Source organism: Takifugu rubripes, chromosome 14, assembly GCF_901000725.2.
Source record: "Takifugu rubripes chromosome 14, fTakRub1.2, whole genome shotgun sequence".
Classification (NCBI taxonomy): Eukaryota; Metazoa; Chordata; class Actinopteri; order Tetraodontiformes; family Tetraodontidae; genus Takifugu; species Takifugu rubripes.
In genome coordinates, this window is record NC_042298.1 from 10,440,147 (window position 1) to 10,462,351 (window position 22,205).

The 22,205-nt window shown below is 43.0% G+C and overlaps 2 protein-coding genes across 6 annotated transcripts in view; both read right to left on the reverse strand.

The window, feature by feature from the left end:
- Positions 1 to 203: 203 nt before the first annotated feature.
- apool (apolipoprotein O-like) lies at positions 204 to 6,571 on the reverse strand. 2 transcript variants are annotated; one of them, XM_003970596.3, is made up of 11 exons: positions 6,480 to 6,571; positions 5,639 to 5,737; positions 5,421 to 5,546; positions 4,896 to 4,950; positions 4,521 to 4,619; positions 4,047 to 4,138; positions 3,852 to 3,968; positions 2,978 to 3,182; positions 2,748 to 2,909; positions 2,446 to 2,532; positions 204 to 1,574 (listed from the first exon to the last, which is right to left on the reverse strand). In XM_003970596.3, exons 1-11 carry the CDS (start codon positions 6,489 to 6,491, stop codon positions 1,486 to 1,488), a joined length of 1,143 nt encoding a protein of 380 aa, XP_003970645.2. In that variant the 5' UTR covers positions 6,492 to 6,571; the 3' UTR covers positions 204 to 1,485. The 2 variants fall into 2 exon arrangements, with proteins under 2 accessions (XP_003970645.2, XP_011609157.2); XM_011610855.2 differs by having other exon boundaries at positions 204 to 1,577.
- Positions 6,572 to 7,308: 737 nt separating this feature from the next.
- The window catches only part of LOC101069450 (connector enhancer of kinase suppressor of ras 2), a 37,705-nt gene continuing 22,808 nt past the window's right edge, over positions 7,309 to 22,205 (reverse strand). Inside the window, exons 10-25 of one of the 4 annotated variants that reach the window (XR_003890883.1) lie at positions 20,396 to 20,523; positions 20,102 to 20,313; positions 18,751 to 18,837; positions 17,923 to 18,131; positions 16,211 to 16,248; positions 16,091 to 16,133; positions 15,326 to 15,374; positions 15,022 to 15,194; positions 14,017 to 14,090; positions 13,845 to 13,916; positions 12,366 to 12,436; positions 12,177 to 12,277; positions 10,882 to 11,635; positions 10,342 to 10,646; positions 8,880 to 10,254; positions 7,309 to 8,711 (exon numbers count right to left, since the gene is read on the reverse strand). Coding sequence is in view for 3 of the 4 variants with exons in the window: in XM_029847619.1 (XP_029703479.1) it covers positions 10,045 to 10,254; positions 10,342 to 10,646; positions 10,882 to 11,635; positions 12,177 to 12,277; positions 12,366 to 12,436; positions 13,845 to 13,916; positions 14,017 to 14,090; positions 15,022 to 15,194; positions 15,326 to 15,374; positions 16,091 to 16,133; positions 16,211 to 16,248; positions 17,923 to 18,131; positions 18,751 to 18,837; positions 20,102 to 20,313; positions 20,396 to 20,523 (2,526 nt within the window). In the remaining variant the exon portion in view is untranslated. Of the gene's footprint in view, positions 10,255 to 10,341; positions 10,647 to 10,881; positions 11,636 to 12,176; positions 12,278 to 12,365; positions 12,437 to 13,844; positions 13,917 to 14,016; positions 14,091 to 15,021; positions 15,195 to 15,325; positions 15,375 to 16,090; positions 16,134 to 16,210; positions 16,249 to 17,922; positions 18,132 to 18,750; positions 18,838 to 20,101; positions 20,314 to 20,395; positions 20,524 to 22,205 lie in introns of all 4 variants that reach the window. The other 3 variants (XM_029847621.1, XM_029847619.1, XM_029847620.1) reach the window with 3 other exon arrangements.

The window sequence follows — 22,205 nt, forward strand, 5'->3', positions numbered from 1 at the left end:
TTTTTGACAATTTTTGCCGCAAACTGAGTGAGATCAGTGAGATGAAAAGGGGTAAAGATCAATCACCTCTACGGGACATTCAAGACTGGCCCGATACAAGTTCAACGTTTCACCAAGAGAATCTAAAATAACTCGAGACAGAAATAACGGGTGCAACAACTTAAATTACTGTGATTTTTCTGTAACAAGCATACTGCAACATGTTTACTTGCATCCGACTCAAAAAGCTTTATTGTCCATCACATAGAGACAAACATAAACATAAAAGCTAGACATTTTAAAAAAGAAACACTGTTTCAGGTTAGTGTTTAAAGCAACGACATGCGTCTATTTTGCTTTGAATTTGCTTCTTAGCGGTCTAAACGTGTGCTCTACGTGTTTGTGGCGTTTGTTTTGACCACAATGTGACAGACAAAGTAGCTTATCTTGAGTCATTATCTAGCAATGTCGTCACCAGCAACAAAGATGTTGGAGCAGTGAGACTCCTTCAGAGTAAATGAGACAGATAAAACACAATCTTACAGCAATCTTTGCAACGGGAGCATCTGCAAAAAGTTTCAAAGTGACATCTTAACTCGTCAGTGTGTGTCACAGCCAATAACAAAACTGCCAGTGCCTCAGTTGGTGCTACCAGTTTGGGGTTTTTTTTGACATTTCTGTAGAAATGAAAAAGAACGACCTTGCTGGATGTAAAACTTGGTGGCTTTAAACGTTACAGGACTTTTATGAATTGACAGAATCTTTTAAGAATCTTCAGTTTGGCATCGAGTTATTTGCGAGAAGCCAAAAGTTGTCAAAAATCCCAGAACGGCTCCAATGATGATTTAAGAGCTTCTTTTGGGGTTTGATTTATAAATGTATTCTGGGTAGGAATGTTTTGTTGTACCAGATGTTTAGTATTTTCTGTGTGAAAAACCACATACAGTATATGGAATTTGAGCTAAGTGTTAAACAGGAAACACGAAGCTGTGAAAATAGACATTTATTTATGCTTCTGAGCAACTGTGATGAAACAAAAGGAGTGGACCGTCCCGAAAACGTTACCGGCATGCGCGGGGTAACAGGAACTTACCAAATGATGTAGGGGAAAAATTATAAATGAAGCTCAAGGCTTTGATTGAAGAGAGAGGCCAGTCACTGTCAAGTGACGCATATGGAGCAAATTTCACTATCTGCCATCTGTGGATTAAAGCCGGTAAAAAAAAACCTGTGGGTGTATTTTTTGGTTTAGCTTACAGATTTCTGCTTAAGCAGCTCGGCTGACTTCGCGGCATTGTCGCTATGCTGCAGAATCAACCATTCTTGGAACTTTGCCGTGGGATGCTGTGGGCTGAGCAGATGAGAATGAAAAGGTTGCTAAGAAGATTCCTAATTCTGCCCGTGTATGAAACAGATATTTACACTGATTTGAGTCTCTTTTTTTTTTCTCCTTTGGATCTAGATAGGATGGAAGTGTGGGAACGAGCTTCCTCCAACTGCAGTAGCTCAGCTACGAGTGCTGTACAGGTCTTCATCCTCTGGACTGGACTGGCCGAAGTCCATTAGAGCGGGGTCTGCCTTGAACCCAGAGCCATCTGCTGGACATCAAGAGAAATGCAGTTTAGCAGTATTCCTGCTATTCATTTTAAAGTACGGCTCTGTAGCACAATACAGGGCTCATAAAACCTCAAAACTGCCTCACTTTCTTCCTCCTCCTCCTCATAAAACTCTCTTTCTGACTCCAGACCTGTGCTAAAGCTGAACAAGGTCCATTAAAAACTTTTCTAACTTAGTAAAGTGTTTTTTCCACTCCCACAGAAACACATGAAAATAAACAATGGTAATTGGAAGGATTTACTTTCAGCTTGGGAGCTACGTGAGCTGCACTGTCAATGTCTGAAATCTCTTAAACCTGCAGCTCAGAGGGTCCCCATGACCGCAACACAGAAATATGAAACCCAACTTATTCATGTAATAAGTTGGAAACCTAATGGATGTGTGTCCTAATGTCTAAAGCCTCCCTGTCACTGCTGCCAGCTCCAGGATGACTTTGGAAATCATTTTAGCTCAGATACTTGAAAAAAAACCCTTATCTTTATGTATTTGGCCAGATCACAGGGAGATTATTTTGGATTTGAATGTTTTATGTGATCATTCTGAAGCTTCTTTTTTGCAAAATTTACCTCCGCAGCCAATCGGAACCAAAGAGAAGCAGAAATCGAATCAGTTCCTGGCGTCAGAGTTCACACATCCTTCTCTTAAAATCTGTCTTTATGTGGTTTTCCTTTATGAATAAATCAAAGTGCTCGGATTGCAGGGCTCTTGAACTTCTTACAGGAAGGAGACTCATAAATGAGAAATGTTAAGGATTTTGACTAGTTTTAATCCTAATCAATAAAATAATCTCCTCTGGAGCACTGAACTCTCACAAACCCCTGACTATGTCTTTGTAGTGGAGGTTTGTACCTCTGTGGTGTTCTGCTGCCGGCTGCTGAGGTGCTCCTATCTCCTCTGCCGTGGCTTCATGTGGTGGATCAGCGCTGATGACAGGCACTGAGGAGAAAAACAACACACAACTCAGACTCTGCAGTTGAACCCATGCAGTCAACTCTATATCATTAAGAGCCATCAGCTTTTACATATCCCCAAACACTTATTCATCTTTTCCTTTTCAGCTTTAAAGGAAATATCTTTTAATTTCATAACTGGCCACAAAACTTTTTTTTTTCTCTGCTGTTCTGGTGAATAGGGGAAGATGTTCCTATTACCTGATGGCTCAGAATCCACTGAAGTGACCTCAGCTGGGGCGTCCTCAGCCTGGACGGCGTCTATCTGGGCAGCCTCCAAAGTTTTAGGCTCTATAGATGGCGTGGACACGTCAGGCTGAGAAGACACCTGTTTTGTGTCTGACGGCTCCTCAATGGAGGCAACTGAAGAGCAGAAAGGAAAGACATAAGTAGAAACCTTTGACTGAAACAACAGAGGTGATCTGTCATACCTGTGTCTGAAGGGGTCTGGCTGGGGGGTATCTCTGCTGGTGTTACTGAAGAAACCTCTTCTGATATTACAGCGATGACAGGCTGATCTGACACAGGAACAGACTCATTTAATGCTGCTTCTGTCTGTGGGCAGGTGGGGCTTTGGGCCAAGGTGTCTTTGGTAGACTGATCCTCTGCAGACTCTACAATTGGCAATTCTTCTGCCTAAAAAAAAGATTAAAAATCAAGATGTGAGTTTATTGGTTCAAATAAAGTGATCAAAGCCATGTATACCTGCATTCCATTACATCAACCTACATTGTATGAATTCAGTCATAGCCGACAGCATAGAAACGTTTCACCTCATTAGCATGTTTCACCTCAAAACCCCACATCAATTCAATTAGGTGACAACTGGAACCTGACAACAATTAAAGCTAAAGTGCAGGGACAGGAAACTACTGTACATACTGAGTAAAAACCAGTACTGTGCAATAGAGGTGTTAATGGGAAAATCCTTTTGTGGGAAGCAAGTTTCTAATACACTGTTTGTTCTACCAACTTTTGAGATTTAGTCATATAACAACAACAGCTCAACGCTGCAAAGACATGAGAACTGTTTAAGTGCTCATTAATGTGAAGTCCCAAAAAGTGTTTTTTAAATTCTGATTCATTAGTTCAATAAAAGACCATAGAAAACCTTACATAAAAGCTAGGATTACGTCAATTTTTTTCCTCCTTGACATCAGCTGTCTCTTTAAAACACCTGGTAACTGGTTTAACGTCATAAACTTTAACAGTCAAGAAGCATCAAAGCAAAGAGGGTCAGAAACCTTCCATGATAGAGTTTACTCATAAAATAGGATTACTCATAAAACAAGTACTGATGAAAACCTGTGGCTGTGGAGAAGTGGGGTCTTTAGTGACGGGCTCCTGAGGCTTTGAGGCAAAGAGTGAGGCCACAGCAGCGCTGCTCCACTGACCTGCAGCATACACCTTTTTTCCTGTCACCTGGGAAAGAAAAGACAAGGATAATTTACCTGTGAGAGGGGATGTTGTTCTCATGAGATTAACATTTAAAGAGATTACCTTTACCACGGCCACGGCCTGAGCTGGGTAACAGACTGAGGCTGCTGCACTCATCAGGCCCAGCGGGACAACCGTTCTCTTGAAACGAGAGCCTAGCAATGCAAGATCAATGCTGATGATCAATGATCCATGGTCCATTTCACACAGGGCAAATTTAATGACTTTATAGACTTCAAACTTCATTTCATTGGATGATCTAAAAATGAAAGAAGTTCAGAAACTGACAAAGTCACAAGGATCTTTAGTGTACAGTGAGTCCTGGGACTAATATTAAACCTATGGATGGACAATTGTTTGCTTCATATAACAAGATTCATTAAATGAAGAGAATTGTTGAGGCACACATGCAGACTGTGAGAACGAAATAACCTCGACACCCACAAAGAACCGCCGCATTTAAAAAGGCTTTCACTTTCCAAAAGTGCCAATACTGTAAAACCTGCTTGTAGTTGTGGTTACATCAGGTCTGGTTACCTTTCCGTGCCAAGAACATGCCAAGTAGTCCAGCCATGGTGATGGTACCAAATCTGGGAAGAAACTCTGGAGGAGGATCTTTCAAGTAATAGTACACATCTGGTAGACACAAAAATATATAAATATAAATATAAAATCATGTATATATATAAAAAGTCTTTTTTTTGTTGGACACCTATGAGTAATGTATTACAAGAAATAGTGCTGCTAATAGATATTAGTAGTGGGTTTTTATTGTATGTTGAGTTTGGGGTGTATAATAGAATACTCAATTCACAAGATCAATAAAGTAAGGGGCTCTTTTCAAATTCAGTTTGACGTGTTAATATCAGACTATGACTGTCTGACATCTTCAAGCTCACTCCTCTGACTCACCCCCCAGTGTGTGGTAGAGTTTACTGGTTCCAGTTTTCACAGATACATAGGCATTCTGCCAAAAACAAAAGAAATCGTCAAAACTAAAGCTCCAACATATCAGCAACAATACAACAATCTTCAGATAGAACCAGCTACGTGTAAGTGTGAAGTCTCCTCCCCTTTACACTGTCAAACTGTCACATCTCTCTGCAATGTGTGATATGCACGAGCAACGGCTTCCTGTTGCACCCTGAACTTTAAGCAAAAGTCTTCTGCAGCTGCAATTTTGCACCACAGAGGATTACACAGCACACTAACCACATACGACAGGAAAACAAATCAGGGTTGGAAAAGTAGCAGATGCGAACACCAAGGACCTGCCATGGCCTGTTCTACACTAGTATTTATCCAGCCCTCATTCATATCTGCCAGTATGTAGGCGTGGGAGACAACGTGTGACAGTTGTGCAGCAGAATCTGTCTGGCAGAACTGATCAACAATGAGGCACTGATGTAATGTCAAATGTAATATCAAAATTAATACCTTGCTGGCCTGGGCAAATGGCTGGATGCCCTCTCTGGCTGTAGTTATTCCACTCTGGATGATACCAGACCTTTCTGGGACAACCTGAGCTTGGGCAGACTGGGGCAGCGGGGTGTAGATGTTCAACTGGCAAAAGAGGCAGAACCTGAATGTGAATATGAACGATTTGATTCGTGGCATCGAGTTCACAGACCTGTTGGCATTTTTGGGCAACATACCCTTTCTCGAGGAAGCAGTCCTTCAGTGGGCTTTTCTTTCACCGTGTAAACACGGATGGAAGCTACTCCCAGCACTGTTGGGACGGCCACCACTGCCACCTACAGAGTCAAAACACGACAATATACAGCTTTAATGTCAAAAGATTGCCCCTGACCCCTAAAAGGGTTACTCATAGAGGTGGTGGAAGGAGATACTATACAAACATATTTAATGGGGAAAATCTTTATTTCACATCAAATAAAGTGTATGTTTGTAGAACTGCGTTGTTTGCTGGGTTTAATGTCGTCCAAGGTTCGTTTGGAGCTGTTTCTGTCACATTTTACACTTGATGATGTCTGAAACGATTAGTTTTACACAGTCATTTCAGATATGACACGCAAAAAGCGCTCAATTGAATGAAATAGAATGTAGGCAGGTAATACAGGACTGAAATGCAACAGTTACCCATCAGGTACTGTGCAGCGCACTGCAACGATATATTTACTGTTCCACATGGATGAATGATAACTCTGCAAGTACTTGGGATAATTTAAGCAAATTTAACACGTAACTCGCAAATGAACTCTTGGATAGATATTAGACATCAAATTAATGTAACAAACAATACACGTCAATATGATGTTTAATCATTAACACAGTAAAACTGTCCGGAATCGGTGACTCAGGCAGCGATTCTTTCAGATATTTCCACCAGGCGTAGCGGTGGATTCCTGCTGAGTGACATCACCGGTAAACGGTTCCGGTTCGAAATAGAGATTGACGTTAACGCTTTGCACCCACGCATTTGTGTCCATTTGAAACAGGCAAAAAACAACTAATAAAGAAATGTCAAACATTCACCTTGGCCGCCATGACAGCGCACGCGCTTCTTCTACGGCCTTGGAAGGGGAGCGAACGATGGTTAATGGCTGCCACCTACCGGACAAACGCAGTACGTCCAATTGTACCAAGTACTCGGACATGAGGGCACTTATTTATTTTCACATCTTTTTTTATCACTTTAAAACAAAACCAAAAGACCCTCGTGTAATCCAAACGAAACAAAGGTTTTATGTTTTTTATTTGACAAATTGCTTAATGTAAAATGGACTGTCATAATGGAGCCAAAAAACTCCAATTGCTATGCACTCTAGATGTCTAAAACTCTATATAGTCAATTACTAAATTTCCTCTATCATTTTAGTGTTGTTTTTATTTTAACGAAATGTATTAGCATTTTAAATATGAAGAATAGAAATCAACCAGTAGAGACCTCTGAACATTTTAATTATAACATTAAAACTTACATGCAGTATCACTGAGGCTGGTGATTAGTGCCGTGGCTTTGGATGAGATCCTGCCTGGTAACCTTCCCCAAGACCAAACATCCTAAACATCTCAGCAGCTATAGGCCAGTGATTGTGATATGTTGGTCCATGAATTCACCAGAAGGAAGAGTTAGGTGTGGACCAACATGCCACTATCACATGTCACTATCACTGGTCTATAGTCAGTGATAGTATGAGAGGATGAGTGTGTCAGACAATATGAGAGGATGAGTGTGTCTGATGCACAGGAGCCACACAGAGGACAGACCTTCCCCCATTCCTTTTTACCCTCTACCCTACTGGCAGATGCATATCTGACCATGGAGAGCAGGAGTGAGATGATGGAGACAAGGACAGGTCGGTTTGTAGTGCAGAGGATTCAGTTTATTGAAGTCAAAGTTTAACAACTTAAATTTTCAATCTGTATTTTTTTGTAATATATATTCATATACTGCATATGAAACCAAAAAAAGGCTACTTTAAGAAGAATAAATGTGATTTTCTTTCCTTTTTAATATCTTTAGACAGTTTAATGTACAGAGTAACAGTAAGCTAATATTATCCTTGAAAAAGAGCAATATGTTCCTTTTTTAATGTCGCAGTGCAACTTACATCTTACACACCTGTGCAATGTACCATGAGGTGTACACCCCTGAAAGAACACACAGTGGAAATCTCCCTTTTTCGGCCTGTTTCTGCAGGTCTAAACATTAAGATCTGGGAGGGATAACACAGTCTGTGCCTACAAATCAAAACTTACACTCCATAAACAGTATATCCCCTGCTCCTGTGAAGTAGCAGCTGGAAAACAAATAACAAAATTACACGTGAAAAATATAGAGAGGTCTGCAGACTAAAATTGTAAATTTTCTACAGCTGTGTGTGTGTGTATGATGATCAGTATAGTCACTGTTGCCAAGAGAGGGTTGGGAGGCACAAAGTGCTTGCATCATATAGTTTTGTTGTGTTACTCTCAAATAAACCTTTTTTAAAAAAACACAAACTATATCTCCGAAGGTTAGTTTTAGATTTCACAACAGTGAGAAGTGAGGAACAAACCTGAATCTACATGTAAAGAAATATAGTAAAATATAAGTACAGTTAGTGCTGGATGCAATAGGTGCTACATGTGTCTTTACCACTGGGGGCACTGTTGAGTCCTTGGCCTGATATTGCAGATGAAATTTCAATTTCATAGACATTACAGACCATTTAGAGCAGAGGCCTTTGACTGCCCAAACCACCCACATCAATTCAGATAAAAAGTTTTTCTTTAAAAAAAAAAACAAAAAAAAAATTATCTCTCGGGCTTTGGGACGTGCTCATTTCTGTGGCATCAAATTTAAATGCCCAGATAGCATGCTGGGGGGGAAATAATAATGACGATGATCTGCAGTAGATTGAGTAATTGACAAAAAAAAAACAGGATTTTTTTTATGAAAAAGTTGCATCCCTCAAATGTTGTACAGTTTGTGTCTTTAAAAGCTATCTAATTATATAGGAACACATCAAATATAGAGACACCAAAACAAAACGGTCATTCTTCAACAGTGCTTTTGCATGTATCATGCGCTACAAATCCAATTGATGCTGCAATCATGAGAGGGAGATCAAAAGTAGCCAATAAAGAACAAAAGGGATCCACAATAGTTTACCCTGTCTGATTAAATCAGTCTTAGGCCTTTCCTCGTGCAGCACCAGCAGAACCGGCGGCTGTGATGGAAACTGTTGCCTCTTCGCTGTTCAACTGCTGAACACCCTGCATCTACAGAGTGAAGAGGGGGACACTGCAAAACCTTGGCATAGAATACATCATACTTTACATTATACATCTATGACACAATATGTAAATAGATTTATATATTTTCTATGTTTAAATATATTTGTAGACTGTACAGAAATCTTTAGAAAATGAGACGGCAAATGCTTTTACCTGATATTTTGAACAGCAATGGTAAAGAGGCTGATGAGACATAGACCCTGTGATGCAGCCAAATGAGATATAGAGATATAGAAAGTGCATTCTTTGTAGTGAGTGACTCCTCTGAAAAGAACTCTCCAGTTCTTGCATTAACTGTTTAAGAAAAATAATAATCATCATCATCATTTTGCATTGCACCCACGCAAATACATACTCTCTGTCTTCCCTCCGCTACCTCTAAAAGCATATCACAGTGGTAGTGGAACACAAACATTTACATCAGTATACACACAACGGTATAAACATATGCACAAGTCTCTGAGGACTAGAGAGCGGAAGGAAAAGAATGGTTAAAAAAGGGAAAGAAGATTAATGGACAGAAAACAGCAAGAAAATTACAGAATTGCACTCTTATCAGAGGAGCTTGCTTCGGCTTTTTTTTTTCCTTTTTTTTTTAGGTTCACAGTTTGAAATAGTGTGCAACAGAGCAGCAGTGGCTCCTTAACGCTCATGCACCGATGGCTACCTTTCACATTCTCAAGACTGACCCACCGCAAAGTGAGATCCCTTAAAACAACAACATGTGCAATGAGAGAAGAAAAATAAGAAGAAATAGGGGGAGTACTGGTGGCTCTGGGTGCAAAGTTTATCGGTACAAAAGTAGTACAGTGCTGTGGTGAAAAGGTTTCTTCTCTGTATTGCTGCTACATGGCTCCCCCCGTGCCTTAAAATCAATAATAGCAAAACTAAGAAAATACAAAGGAACAGACATGTTAAAAAGTCTCCTTTTCTGTAGTTTAGCTTGACAAGCGTGTGGAATTTATGCTGAGTTCCATAGACAAAGGAAGATTAATGCTTTCTCTTCAGGCATGCAATAGGCACCCTGCGGGGTCCTCAGGATTATCAAAAAATTCATACACGCAGGTCTCGGACTGTTTCCTCTATAATATTTACACATCTTACAGTGTTTGTGTGCATGTGTGTGTGCATGTGTGTATGCGTGTGTGTGTGTGTATGCGTGTGTGTGTGTATGTGTCCGAGTCAAGACCAGAGATGATTCTGCGAATGTAAATGGGTGCAGGTGTGTGTGTGTGTGTGTGTGTGTGTGTGTGTGTGTGTGTGTGTGTGTGTGTGTGTGACTGACTGTGTCACTTCAGTCTTTGCTCATTTTCTCTTCTCACACATGTGTCTCAATGAAGGAGTGTGTGTGTGTCATGAGAGGCACGCCCAGCGGCGACAGGTCGTCCTGGCCGTTGGTGCCTGGGCTGAGCTGGCAGATGTCTGAGTAGAGTTCGCTGTGCCACTGTTTCCACTCTCTGAAAGTCTGGGAGCACAGACCGGGGTCTTCCAGGAGGGCACAGATGATTGCCAGCTCGGACTCTTTGGCCTTGGAGGGGGGACAAAAACACATGAAAGAGTTACCACATGGAATCTTCACACACTTTCTCTTTACGACTCCTGGGTTTGCGCTAACCTTCAAAGTGCTGCGGAGCGCTCGGACCCGGTGCAACCTGTCGTTGAGTAGCGGGTCTCTGGCTCGCTGGGTGAAACAGCGTCGAAGCTCCTGCCTGCTACATGGTTTTGGGTCCCCCAGGGCCGTTAAGTTGGCCTGCTCTAGGGCTCGGTATAGCTGCTCAAGCCCATCGGACATCTCCGGCTCACGGCCGTCCGACACCCTCCTCTCACGTCCATCTGAGATCCGCCTCTCTCTGCTCTCAACCCTCAACTCCCGCAGGTCTGAGACACCCAGGAGCGGATCGGTCAGAGGGAGGTCAATCACTGGAAAAAAGGGAGCATGCGCAGGGTTATTCCAGGGTTACATTTAATCATTTTTGAGTGTTAAAATTATAAAAACATGCACACAGTGATTTATTCATCCTCATTGCTTTACAAACAAAGCCCTGTTTATTTACACCAGTGTAGAAGATGATTGTAACTACAGGTGACATTTGCAGTGTTTTGCACTCATGTTTCTACACAGACTTCTGCCCGTGTACTCATGTGCTTTGCTTACCATCCTCAACCTGGAGCATATCTGCAGCCTGGTCTTCTGCTTCTTCATCCTCACTTCTCTCCTCCATATGAACCGAAGCATGGAGCAGTCTTCCTGGCATTGGGTCTCTGTTCCGTGGCAGACTCTGGCTGCGCTGCTTGTGAGAGTGCCTATGTGTGTGGCTGTATGAATATGGACCTCTCTCCAGGGGAAAGGGCCCGTCCCGCTCCCGGTCTCTCTCTGCTGCATGGTGTCTCCGCACAGGAAGTGTGGCCTGCCTGCGCCTCTCAGGAGACATGCCCTGTCTGCCCAGTCCTCCATAGAGCCCCATATCTCCAGCCATGGTCCCCATTAAACCTCCATAATCACTCTCGCCGGGCGCTGTCTGCAGGAAGTGCAGCCCTGCACTCGTTAGGGGAGTTTCAATGAGGTCCTGCCAGGAGCGCCGTTCACGATGGGAGGAGCGACAGCCTGATGAGTGGGTACTGGTGCTGCCTGTTCCCGTACCCATGCCTATGCTGTCCCCACGTTGGTCCTCAGCGGAGGAATGGGAGTGTGTGGACTCGCTGGAGAAGTGTCTCCCATGCTTGGGTTCTGGAAAAGGGCTGGAGGAATTGACCTGGAGAGGGAGAGGGGAGGAGGAAGACACCATCTGTGGAGGGATGGGGGAGGTGGAGGCACTCATCGGTGGAGGAAGTGGGGACGGTGTGGAGCGCATTAGGCTCATGGAGCTGAATGAGCGGGGCAACTGGTCATAACTGTGAAGGAGGTTAGTCTGAGGGGTTTGTGAGGTGGATGGGGGGTTAGTTAGCCGGAAAAGAAGGGACGATATAGTGAGAACAGAAACATCGACAGCAAATCAAGGAGGAAGAGGTGATGTGTCATGACAGAGACAAAAAGGGAGAAGAAAGAAGGACAGAAGAGCAAAAGAAGGCAGAAAGAGAACAAAATATGAGAGCAAAAAAGCAATGAGATGAGGCAAATGAGTAACTCCAGGAATGGGGAAAGCATGGCGCCAACCTGACCGGGCCTCATCTGAAGCAGAAGTGTATTTCAGTGTTTTCATTTTGAAATGTAACGAGCAGTGGCAACTGTCGCCACCTAGAGGTTTGAGTGCAAATGAGCGCTGGCAGCAGAACACAGAGCAGTGATAGTGCTGGCTGAAGCAGATACACTCACACTCTGATGTTTTATTAATACTGAGAGCTGTGGTCTCTGTACTTCTGAAAACTGCGATGCACATATGAATAAAATATTCTATCGGAATGAAACACTACAGAGATGATGTCGAGTCTGTGCCTGTGCCGCGTGCTTACTGATGGTGTGCGGTGGTAAGTATCACAGAGGGACGAGGGCCCCTCTTGTTTGAGTGTCATCGAGCCATCAACCTCGTCCTGGTCGCTCTCGCTCCAGTAGTCTGGTTTGGACATAGAAGCAGGTACATGTTAGATGGGACAGATCAACGGCGTCCAGCAGCGCCTGAGCAGCCAATGAGATCATTTCACCTTCATCGGGGCGTGGCACCTTATCATCAGGTGTGTACCCGATAGCAGCAAGACCCAGGCGGTTCATCCACCTACGGGAGGTGAGCCGCAAGAACAAGAAGCACAAAGGAGAGGAGCGGATGGGTTATATGGGGGAAACGGAAGGTGCGGAGGGAAAAAAAAACAACTTTTCACTTTAAATAATTAAAATGATGTCTCATCAGTTGATGTGTGTCTAACTGGCTCCGTCCCTGTGAAGAGGAGAGAAAAACACCAGGATAATTAGAGATGGATGCAGAACAAGCAACAATCCTCTGTCCCGTTCTCTCAGTGGTATGCCTCAGATGGCGTTCTTTCTCTTTCTGTCTCCATCGCCGCCTGTTCTGAGTGTCTCTGCTGATAATAAGTCAGCAATTAGAGACGCACAACGTGTATGAGAAATCAACGGAAAGACTCACAGCCTTCTTCAAACTGCACCTTAGAAGAATACATTAGATTATATAAATTCCACCGGTTTAGGCGGAGACTGTGATTTAGGAGTTTGCCATGGATTTAATAAATGAATAAAAACACTGTGTTTTCTCCCACGCTGTATGAGCTTCAGTTTGGACTGGGTCCACCTCTTGGTTCCAGACCAGAGCTCAGTGTGTTTGATAAAATCACACTGAATGTTCCAAAAGGTCCAAACAAAACGAGGGATGGGTGTGAACATCTAGAAGGTTCTCTTCTAGTTTTACTGAAGTTTCCTTTTATTGGTATTTATGTCATTCCATCAGTCTTCTGCCCATCTGTCCCCCCCACTTGTCCCCCAGCCATTTATCTCCCGCTCTCTCTCCTGTATACGAGCTGCTCTTCTGTTGACATTAGCTTCTGCCTCTTGTTTGACCTTGACATGTGGTGTAGATATTATTCCCCCCACTAATTGGTCTTTTTCTAGCTTTTTAAACAGTTGATGCAACCAAAGTCTTATTCTTGTTGTTATGTTATGACCAAACACAATATATTGAGAGTCAGAGATTACATCAATTAAATTTGGGGGCTAAAAGATGTTTCTGCATTTGTCACCATAAATGCTAACACTGCTCATAAACCCGGAAATAAATCTGCATGCAGACACAAACACAGTTATTTACACATTAAGTTATATTTCTCATGGCAACTCCTTCCACACATGCTGATTTCACACATGAATCATGACAGCAATATGGAGTCGTATAGCCGGTTAATTATTCCCTCAATCATCAGCCCGCGTTACAGAGGTGTGGGTAATTACATAGACTTCATCAGATAGCACTCCTGCTAGTATGGCTACACGTGACATGCACGCACATTAACACACACCGCTGTGCATTCATCAACACAGATTCATGCCTTATTCATGCACAGTGTTGTGTGGGCTGTCGCCTTGTGTAAACTCGGTTTACTCAGTTAAATATTCATAAAAGTACACGTGACGTCCCCAACCTCTCCACCGTTGTCCACAGACAGAGAGGGCCTCACCTGTTCATCTCTTCAAGACAATCGGTGGCGAAGAAGAAGCTCTTGATTTTGGGATGGCACGCTTTGAAGGCACTGCAGTCAAGGGGGAAGACGACATTAGTGGTTATTGTGGTGAGTGTCGAGAGCAAACATGCACCATCGTTAATTTCAGAGGCAGACGAGCGGCACTCACAATTTCCGCCGGCACTCTATAGCTCGGTCTATTCTGAACTCTGGGAGGCTGATGAAGCCTTCAGCCTTCTCGTCCTGCAGGCACAGTCAGACAGAAGGTGTTCGATACGTGCAACAACAGAAACCAAACCTCTGTTCCCCTTCTAAATAATAGTACAAGAATAGCAGAATGTGTTGTTTTCATTTTCCAATTCACTATTTCATAATAGTTTCATTTTCACTGGATTATTCACAATCCATAGAGCCAAACTGGATCTAGAAATGTGGTTTGTTAGTCAAAGAAAGCTTCACAAATGCGAGGATTAGATGTGTTGGTTGGTCTTGACTACAGTAAATGAAACATATTTAGTGTTTTATTGTTGAGTAAACAGGATTTTGGATCATGCGCCGTACCCTTTCCTGACAATAATAATTGGAAATAAAATAATCCCCAGTTGGGAGCTGGCAAAATGGGAGCTGGCAAAAACGTCGATTACATATAGAAGCAGAACCAAATTGATGAAAAATAACAGATGGTAACACAGATGATCTTACAGAAATCTGCAATTTTTGTAAAATAACACTATACTTATATTTATTGGCATCCTTTGCTTGATCATACAGTCTAGAGGAGGCTAAATCTATGGTTTCTCTCTCTTAGTCTTCTTGGGAGAGTTAAACTTGGATGAAATACATCACTTCAGATAAACCAGGCTGGGAATGCAGCCACACATTCCAGCTTAAAAAGATTTATCTGGGTGCGATAAGCCTGATCAGCAATGTGGGAACTAATGAGAGATTGAGGGGAATGATGCTGATTTGAAAAGTTTTTCAGAGTTTGAATGAAACATTTTGTCGCCCACATGGAGATGGACAGCTGCATACTGTACTGAGTTTAAATCACCTCATGGGTCAGCTCCAGAAAAACAGCTTCAACTCAACTGTAACTTTTTAAATTAATCGATTAGTGTCACAAACAAGAGGGGGAGATTTTCATTAAAACAGATGGTGGGATGCAATTTCTTACATTTTGGTTAGTGTACCAGTACAGGCAAGACTCTTTAAGGATAAACCAGTATTTCCTCCATTTCTGGGTGAAGTAGCCTTTAGCATCCTTCTTCTTCCACAGCCACCCCTCACAGTCACCATGTCCCAGGTCCTTACAGGAAATTCTCCTGCGACTGGCGCTAGTGAGGGACCCTGCAGAGACAAGGAGAGACGGCAGCGTTGACACACGACATCAAAACTGGAGGAGAACTGCCCTTTAGGATTGAAACATTTGGTCCTGGTGCAGCAAGAACTGCAAATACAGAGAAGGGAAATAGGTCTACCTTTGCTTCGCCGTTTGGTTTTCGTTCTTAGAGAGGTGTAATGAAAAGACTAAAGGTGGCAAAAGAAAATAGTGGGAGAGAGGAGAGAAAATGTTAGCGGCAAAAATCCAAAAGGAATGTTGAGACTTTGATAGTATTAATGCACATGGGGGAGGTTGCAGGCAGGTCGTACTCTGTGGCTGGCTTATTCTGGAGCATCAGACACACAGCTGAGAGGATTACTTACGGAGGGATCCTAAAATAGTGAAACTGCTACAGCCAGGAAGTGACCTACAATCCTGTGATGGAGCACTGAAAGCTGCTCGCCAGAGAGACTAAAGCCAGAGGTCAGAGCTGGGCTACATCATGTTTCTGCTTTTAGTCTTATAAAACAGGAGGTCTCGCTCTTTTCTGGACATTAGTGATGAAACGCACCCACTGCCACCATTGCTGTGCTAACATACACAAACATAATGTTAGTGGCCTGTAAAGAAGTGTCTAAGACATCCTCTGCTCTCCTTTCAGACTACCAAACCTAACCCATTACAAATGAAATGCAAATAGATGTGGAGATCATAAAGGATTGCATACCAGATGCATTTCAAAGCATCTAAGGTGAGCCTGCTACACCTTTATGAGTGTGTAATCTCCACTGAGACATGCTACCTTTTAAATAACAGGACCCTGTTGATCTCCATATAACAACAGATGTGTACAGACTCTTTGTGTTGCCATAACTAAGCTACTGTTTACAAGGATGACAGTAGGGTCGCAGACAGCTCTTACCTTCCTCATGGAGGCTGCTCCTGAGCTTCCTGATCCAGAGTACCTGCAGAACCACAAACAAGCCAGGTTAAAGGCAGCCACTAATGATTTGTGGTTCCTTCAGTTGATCACATGACTGACCTGTCTGTTGTGTCTGCCCGCAATGTGTCTGCAACTCGCTGGGAGAAAGAAGAAGAGAAATATTAGTAAATTCCCCACAAATGCTGTAGTTTGGGTACCTGATTGATTGAGTTAATCGATCATTGACCTTTGGAAATTTCTAAATACTTCTTTTCGCATGAATTTAATAGAAACAAACACCATTTCAGAACTTTCAAAACTCCCAATCTTCGGGTGACTAAATAAACCAATGGAAGCAGCATTTGTGCTGCTCGGGATGACTTTAAGGTGACATCATTGGTGGGCAACAAAATAATGATTTCTCATCATTACAAACATATAACAGCAACCCCTTTGCAAAATAATGGTGTGGTTTATCATTAGAAAAGAAACATACAGAGAGGATAAGTGAGCGGAGGAAAAAACAAGGTCGTTAAGGCTAGGCTGTGCTTGTTAGCACAGGACTGCATATTTTACGTGTCACCAAATAAGTGAGTCACCACCATGAGATAAACACAACCGAGAGGGTCTGAGGGTTGCTGGAACACCAATCAGCTTAATGGTTAGCATACTGTGTGAGAGAGGGAGTGTCGGTGTGTCTGTGTGTGTGTTTGTATGTGTCTCAGTCAAGCTTGTAATTGGTCTGCCTGATGCTGAGTCATACACCTGCTCACAGGGATATGCACCGTGTGTGTGCGTGTGTTCAGAATAAACTGGTGTTTAGAGTCAGGCGGTCTGAGGAGATGGGATATTAGGAAGCGTTAGGATGAGTCGTGAGATGGCCACCCTGCATACAAATGCACTCCTCTGCTTCGTTTGCGATGCGAGATGAAGGATGAAGGTAACTTTGCAGTTTGCTTTGTGACATAATCATCATGGGAAAACAAAGTGATTTTCCAGCCATAAATTCACAGCAGACGTTCTGACTTCACTGACAGCAAGAAAAGCTGAAATCAGAAAATAGATTTGGCTGGATTTCAGACAGTTTTGTCGTTGTTTTACTCTTTGAAAACAGGATGAAACCCCGACACTGTTATTTATACCATAAAACTACAACTTTAAGCACTAATTACACATACATAACAGTTCAAATGAAACACTACATTTACTTAACAAACTGCACTGGCCACAGCTTAAGGTTTTATACAGAATGTCAGATAATAACGCACAAAGCTCCAGGGATGGAAATCAAAGTGTAGCTGCAATGGGGCTCCAGGGACAGGCCCATTTCTGTCATGTTTATTCACTGCTTTTTAAAAAAAAGTTCAAGTTTTGTGACAGGTCAAATTTCAAATAGTCCGAGATGAAGGTTGAGTTGTCTCTACGTCTTTTAATTCAAGCAAATGCATTCCTTTATTGGGATAACACACAAGTGTACATTTAATACATTGTGTTGTTGCCTGCTAGTTTCTGTAAATAAATAATAAAAGAAAAAAATGAGAGGGGGAGAGAATGTAACCTGGTTTTAAAATATCTCTGTTCTACAGTTGATATTAATGTTTAATGCAACCCTGTAACTTCCTTTTTATTCATTTAAAAACACGATTAAAGAACTACAGCAATGATAAATAAGAAGATTTATGATGAAAATTAGAGCCGCAAGATCAATTTATTGAATTAAATGAAATATAATGAAACACAATGCCGCCTTAGTTGATAGTGATGATGAGTAGTTTTGTAAAACTGATTAAAATATAATGTTTGTATCAAAACTAGTGATAGTGTGCACATACAGGCAAAGCATCAGGCAGCTGGTCAAGGCGGAGGGTGGAGGACAGCATGGAGGGGCTGATGGGGAAGCTGGGGCTGCTGGGATTGCGGCTCTTGCGTCGAGAGCGTCTGGTCGAATCCCGCCGACTCTCCCTGCTGGGAACTTCTGGCTCCTCCTCGATCACCAGGATCTTGTCGTCGCTAAGGTAACGCAGCAGCGAGTTGTCTGAATCTGAGATGGTGGGAAGGCAGAAAGGAGGAATCCATTAGAGGATGGACAGAAAGTGGAGGACAGAAGGAAGACCACAGAGGAGGTGGATAGCGTCGTCGATCCACAGCTGGGGACACGCAGCTAATCTGCCTGTAACGATTAGACTGATTTGGAAGGCAGCCCCGCTAAATCTTGTCAGCCACGGGATGTTTAAGTCCTCTTAAGCTCCAGATAGAAAAAAAAGCATCTCTAATTTGTTTATCATCATCAAACATGTGAAATCTGAAAGGAAGGGGCACGAGACAGAGATACAGCAGACAAAGCCTGAACAGCGGAGCTGGGTTATACTGATGGTACGGGAGGAACCTTGCTGAGATGCAGACCGAGTCTTGCTGCAAAAACAGTGAAGCTGGTTAGAACTGATCATTGCCAGAGCAGCTGAATAAATGCAATTCTCTTGCATTTATGTTCACCGGTCGCCCCGTCTGATACATACCCTGAAGATATGTATCGACACACAACCACACCACCATGGAGAACCAGAGGATGAGCTGAGGATATGTCAAGAATGGAGCAAAGCAAGACATCAGTACCACCCGGATTTGTTTCTCTGGGGTGCAGGTGTGTTTTGTGTGTGTACCTCGGCTCCCTCTCTTGCCCATGCTGGGATCCTTGGCCTCGGCCATCCAGTTATATTCGGGAGGCATGGAAACGGGCCTTAGGTCACCTGGAACGACCAATCAGCAGTCAGCGTACTGGCTACCGGGAGGTGTTGCGGGAAGATGGTGACTGAGAGACAGTGTGGGAGACAACTGGGAGAGTGGACGAGTGTGGGAGACAACTGGGAGAGTGGACGAGTGAGCAGTGTGTGCAGGTGAGGGGGAAGGCACAGAACACGCTTGAGGGGGAGCCGGAACATCCAAGGCAAATGTCACAGGGGTTTTATTTTTGATTTATTGTGACAATAAATGTTTTGAAAGGATCTTATTTAACAATTGCTTTAATACTGGATATATTTTGTAGCCGTAAACTACTCAACAATAAAGAAATAAAAACTCCAGGAAAGTAAAACTGCCTCTAACTTTACTTAAATAGAGTACTTAATATTAATGTAGCTCCAAAGCTGCATGTCTGTGAATGTTGTTGCTATCTTACATTAATTTATTGTTGTTAGATTAATAAAATAAGATCTGTTCATTATTTTTTATGCTGCAAATTTCTAACAAGATCTCTGCGGTGGGATTTAATTTTACAATACCGGTACTATAGTTACAAACATTCTGAAACCTCTAAAGGGGCCAGAAATAATTTAGTAAAAGGGAGAAATTAGAAAACTTATTTCTGATTCTGTTTTTCTGCCAGATTACTGTTACAAGTCACTTCTCTTCAGGCACCCACTCAAACATTTAAACCCCTTAAAGCAGACTTTTGTAAAGTTATTTCTTGTTTTGTCAAATAAAAAGATTCATAATGACAAATCTTATGTGTGATTATGCAAATTGAACAATTTTCTTTAATTTACAATGATATTTCTTTCTCAGTGACTTAGAGTCATGTTTCCATTAATAAAATGGTTGTTCTGGGCCCTGCTCGTTAGCTGTTTACAATCCAGTAGATTTACAATTGAATAAAAATAACCAGCTGCGTTCACCTTTTTTCTGTTACACAAACCTTGACTTGTGCATCATAGGCCCCTTGAGAGAAGATACAGGATGTCTTGGAAGCAGTCTCAGACAAAGGTGTCACAGGCAGTGGGCAGACAGGAAGCTGGAGTGTGCAGGCTGACCATAAGGCATGGTGTTGTTTGTTTTTTGGGGATATTTTTTTTGTGTAAACTCCAGGTAAAAACACAAAGAGGCAGAGCAATGAGGTGAAAGATGAACACGGAAAAAGGTGAGGCATCAGATGGGAAAACAACATGCTGGTTTACGGATCATACACAGCTGTTATTCACATCCCATTCACACCGGTGACTGCTCCCTCTGCCTTACCATGGGTGGGGGTCTTGTCTCGCCGGCGAACCCCGGTGTTCCGACCCCTGTCGTAGTCCGGCCCCGGTGGTCCGTCCCCTTCCAGGAGGGAAAAGAACTGGCCACTGTCTTGGTCCAGATAGTAACTGACCGTCTCTGAACCTTTGGAGCCAGACTGGGAGCTTAAGCTGTAGCGACTGATGTCGTCACATGACATGAGACCCAGCTCCTCTCTGGAGGGGAGCAGAATCGTGATTATCATCACCATCAGTGCCATCATAATAATCAACATAATCACTGTCGGCAATGTCTGACCTGGTGCCGTAGAGGCCAGAGACAGGGGAGAGGATGTAGACGTCCTGCATGCTGGGGGCGTCCATTTTGGACATGCCCAAAGTGCCACCGGGTGTAGGGGAGGTGCTGGTGGGGCTGGTGGGGACAGGCTGTAGAGAGCAAATTGAGAATATGTGAGCATCTTCTTACTGAAATGCAACATGACTGTAGGAGGCGAGGAGGACGTGGGTGCACACGCAGAGACACAGAGCTTTAGATTTTTATTCTGCCTCCGAGAAAAACAGAACACAAGCACCGTTTCGACTTTTCTATTAGGGGGGCAACTTCTGTTGGTGCTGTTTCTGTGCTGCAGCAGGTACTTCTCTTAGTGTAAAATAACAAACAGATTTCCGCAGAGATGCCGCGTTATCTTTCTTTTTTTCTATATGAAATTGGGCCGCTTTTCATTCAATCGCTCCGCTATTCTGTCATTTTGTCTCAAGCCTCTTTGCACACAGGGCTCTCCGTGTCTGTTCCCATGACAACCTCTCTCTTCTTCTTTTCCTGCCTCTCTCCTCCCCTCCCGCCCCCTCCGCTTCAAGTGCAGGAGAAGACAGAGGAAAGCGTGCGTGGCCTCCTGCCTCAGTTTGACTTGCGTAGGTGTGTTTGTCATTACCTCCTCTAAAGTGAGGACAGGACGCCTCACGTCTGATGTCACAGATGCTCAGTCCAGACGCGGGTGGCAAACAGCTGGGGCGACAAACAGGCAAACACTTGAAGAGACTATTTCTTTTTGAGGAGGAGGCTTGCAGGTTTTGGGAAATTGGCTCGTTTACTGTAAGTCTGAGGCGGGTCCATCACTCGGAGTTGATGTGATTGTGGACAAAATAGACCCACAGACGCTAAGCTGAGAGATGGCGAGGCTGGCGGCATTCTCATTAAGGAAACCCAGTATTTTATCATTTCATCAGGCAATTTCATTAGGAAATTTCATTCCACATTCCAAAATTTCCATCCCTTTTCCCCTGCAATCACTTCATACCATCACTGCCTCCATCTTCTGGCCCTGATACTATCCCCGTCCCTTTCCCTCTCAGTGCCGTCCTCTCACCAAAGCAGCTTATTATAAGACGGCTTGACAATAAATAATGAAGATGAGGTGGAAAGAGAAGGATGCAAGAGAGGAGGAAGAGCAAAGGAAATAGGACAAAGAGAGAAGAAAATAGAGGAGTGCAGGAGAGTGAGGCTGGGGGGAGCTGCGCAGTGTGGTGACTAGAGCCCAGAGTGAAAACAGTAATTTAGTGATTACAGCCCACTGCTGCCTGCATGGAAAAAGGGGGTGGAAGGGTGGTAAAAAAGAGAGAGAGAGAGAAATGGGATCTACACAGCAGGTGACATTCTGCTTTTTTAAAACAGCACTTAAAGCTTTACACTCCTGCAGTATCCACTTTAGAAGACCTACAAATCTCCACTTCATCCCCTGACCAGTGTTCCCAGTCCCACAACAGGCAAACACACAAACACAATATCATTAAAAATATTCTGCAGAATCAGCTCACCATGAATTATTTATTGCATTCTCATTAATGGTTTGTATAATTAGTCTGATTTGGATCTGACATTGATGCCGGATCCGTCATGCATATAGCTTGATCGGGTATTGATTGACATTCAGGTCAAACAATGAATCAAGCCTTGAGCTGTTCTGTATCAGACTGGATTTTCATTTCTGACTGACAGCTGCTGTAAAAGGTTCGACTTGATTGTGATTCTGATTATTCCAGTACCAGTTCTATATGTTTTGATATGATTCCTTCCACATTCAGAGAATTTAATCTTTAATCCTGGCATG